General features: G+C 41.9%; 1 protein-coding gene across 1 annotated transcript in view; it reads left to right on the top strand.

The window, feature by feature from the left end:
* The window catches only part of ska2 (spindle and kinetochore associated complex subunit 2), a 22,243-nt gene that overhangs the window by 4,563 nt on the left and 16,393 nt on the right, over positions 1-1,287 (top strand). The window contains exon 3 of the mRNA XM_014020345.1: positions 1,097-1,273. Coding sequence (XP_013875799.1) covers positions 1,097-1,273 — 177 coding nt within the window. The remainder of the gene's footprint in view (positions 1-1,096; positions 1,274-1,287) is intronic.

Genomic DNA, 1,287 nt, shown 5'->3' with positions numbered 1-1,287 from the left:
TTTACCTTTTTAAACTGTGAATTTATTCTTCCAGTAAATAGACGTGTAAACACGTCCCGAAGCATTTTAAGTCCGACATGAAACTGATCACTATGGTAAGGGGGGAGCACGTGGCCACGTAAACCCACGTGAGGCCAACGTCAGGTGAAGGCTAGGCCATCTCATTTCGCAGTAGTTTTGAGCATCCTACCTGGCCCAGCAAGGATGTGGCCTATGTGGCCCAGCTGCCCATGAATTGAGATATGTATGTTTTCCACAAACAAAATGGCTGGCCTCCATGTGATGACAACACCCTCGACAGGAAATGATATAATGTAACCRAAACATTATAGTGCTCCTAGTGGTAGGTTTAGAAACTGCAGCAATTTGGTTACATGACTGCAGTGATTTGCTTACATGACAACCTCCAGTCAATGCACCTTATTGGCTGCAACAACTACAGTAGCTAGCTTCATGCTCATTTAGTGGTGCTGCAGGAAAAAGGGTCCTCTGTGCAGCAGTTTACTGGCAGGTGTGCCYTGCTGTGATGATGTTCAGGCTATACAAATACACCAGTATACGGAAAATTCAWACCACAACAAAGGTATGCCGCCCAGTAGGGTACAGTATTACTGGGGGAGGGTTCTGTGGCAGTGAGTAATAATAACTGAGAAACAGCTGCTTGTGAACATTTACATAATTTCTATTAACAGTTAACAATTTTTGATACAGCATTATAATAAAATACCTTCGTACCACTCAGACTACCACCCAGTTCTAATGTCTCACCGGCATCCTTTGACTGCCTGTCACTGATTAATACTCGTATTGTTTTTTCGTATAAGTAAGTACTCAAATGTAAGAAAATTTGGTTAAAAAATGTTATTGATGTGTCTCTTTTAAAAGGTTATCAAGTGTTTTAAAACAATAAAGATAGAAACTTGAAACATATATTTTTTGCTTGGTTCAGTTTCTGTCTGAAGGGAACCGGAGCACGGCTGAAAGGAGCTGAGTTTAGACCAAAGCTAAAACTAAAAATGTGTTCTTCAAAAGTAAACCGATTGTGTCAGAATGGGGCATTGTAGGCTGATGACTAACTCTGACTCTGTACCTGCAGGAAAATGTGTCCGTGATGCTAGAAAATCTGAAGACTATCAAGGCCAAACACTCTCTGCTGAAGGATCAGGTGAAGGAGATTACAGAGGCACAGAGAGAGTCCATGGAGTCTATCAGAACCAACCTGAGCAGGGCRATGGAGCTGATTCAGCACTGTCAGCAGAAATCTGATCTTCAGGTACGTAAACTTGT

Source organism: Austrofundulus limnaeus, unplaced genomic scaffold, assembly GCF_001266775.1.
Source record: "Austrofundulus limnaeus strain Quisiro unplaced genomic scaffold, Austrofundulus_limnaeus-1.0 Scaffold249, whole genome shotgun sequence".
Taxonomy (NCBI): domain Eukaryota; kingdom Metazoa; phylum Chordata; class Actinopteri; order Cyprinodontiformes; family Rivulidae; genus Austrofundulus; species Austrofundulus limnaeus.
This window is presented reverse-complemented; position numbering and strand designations above follow the sequence as displayed.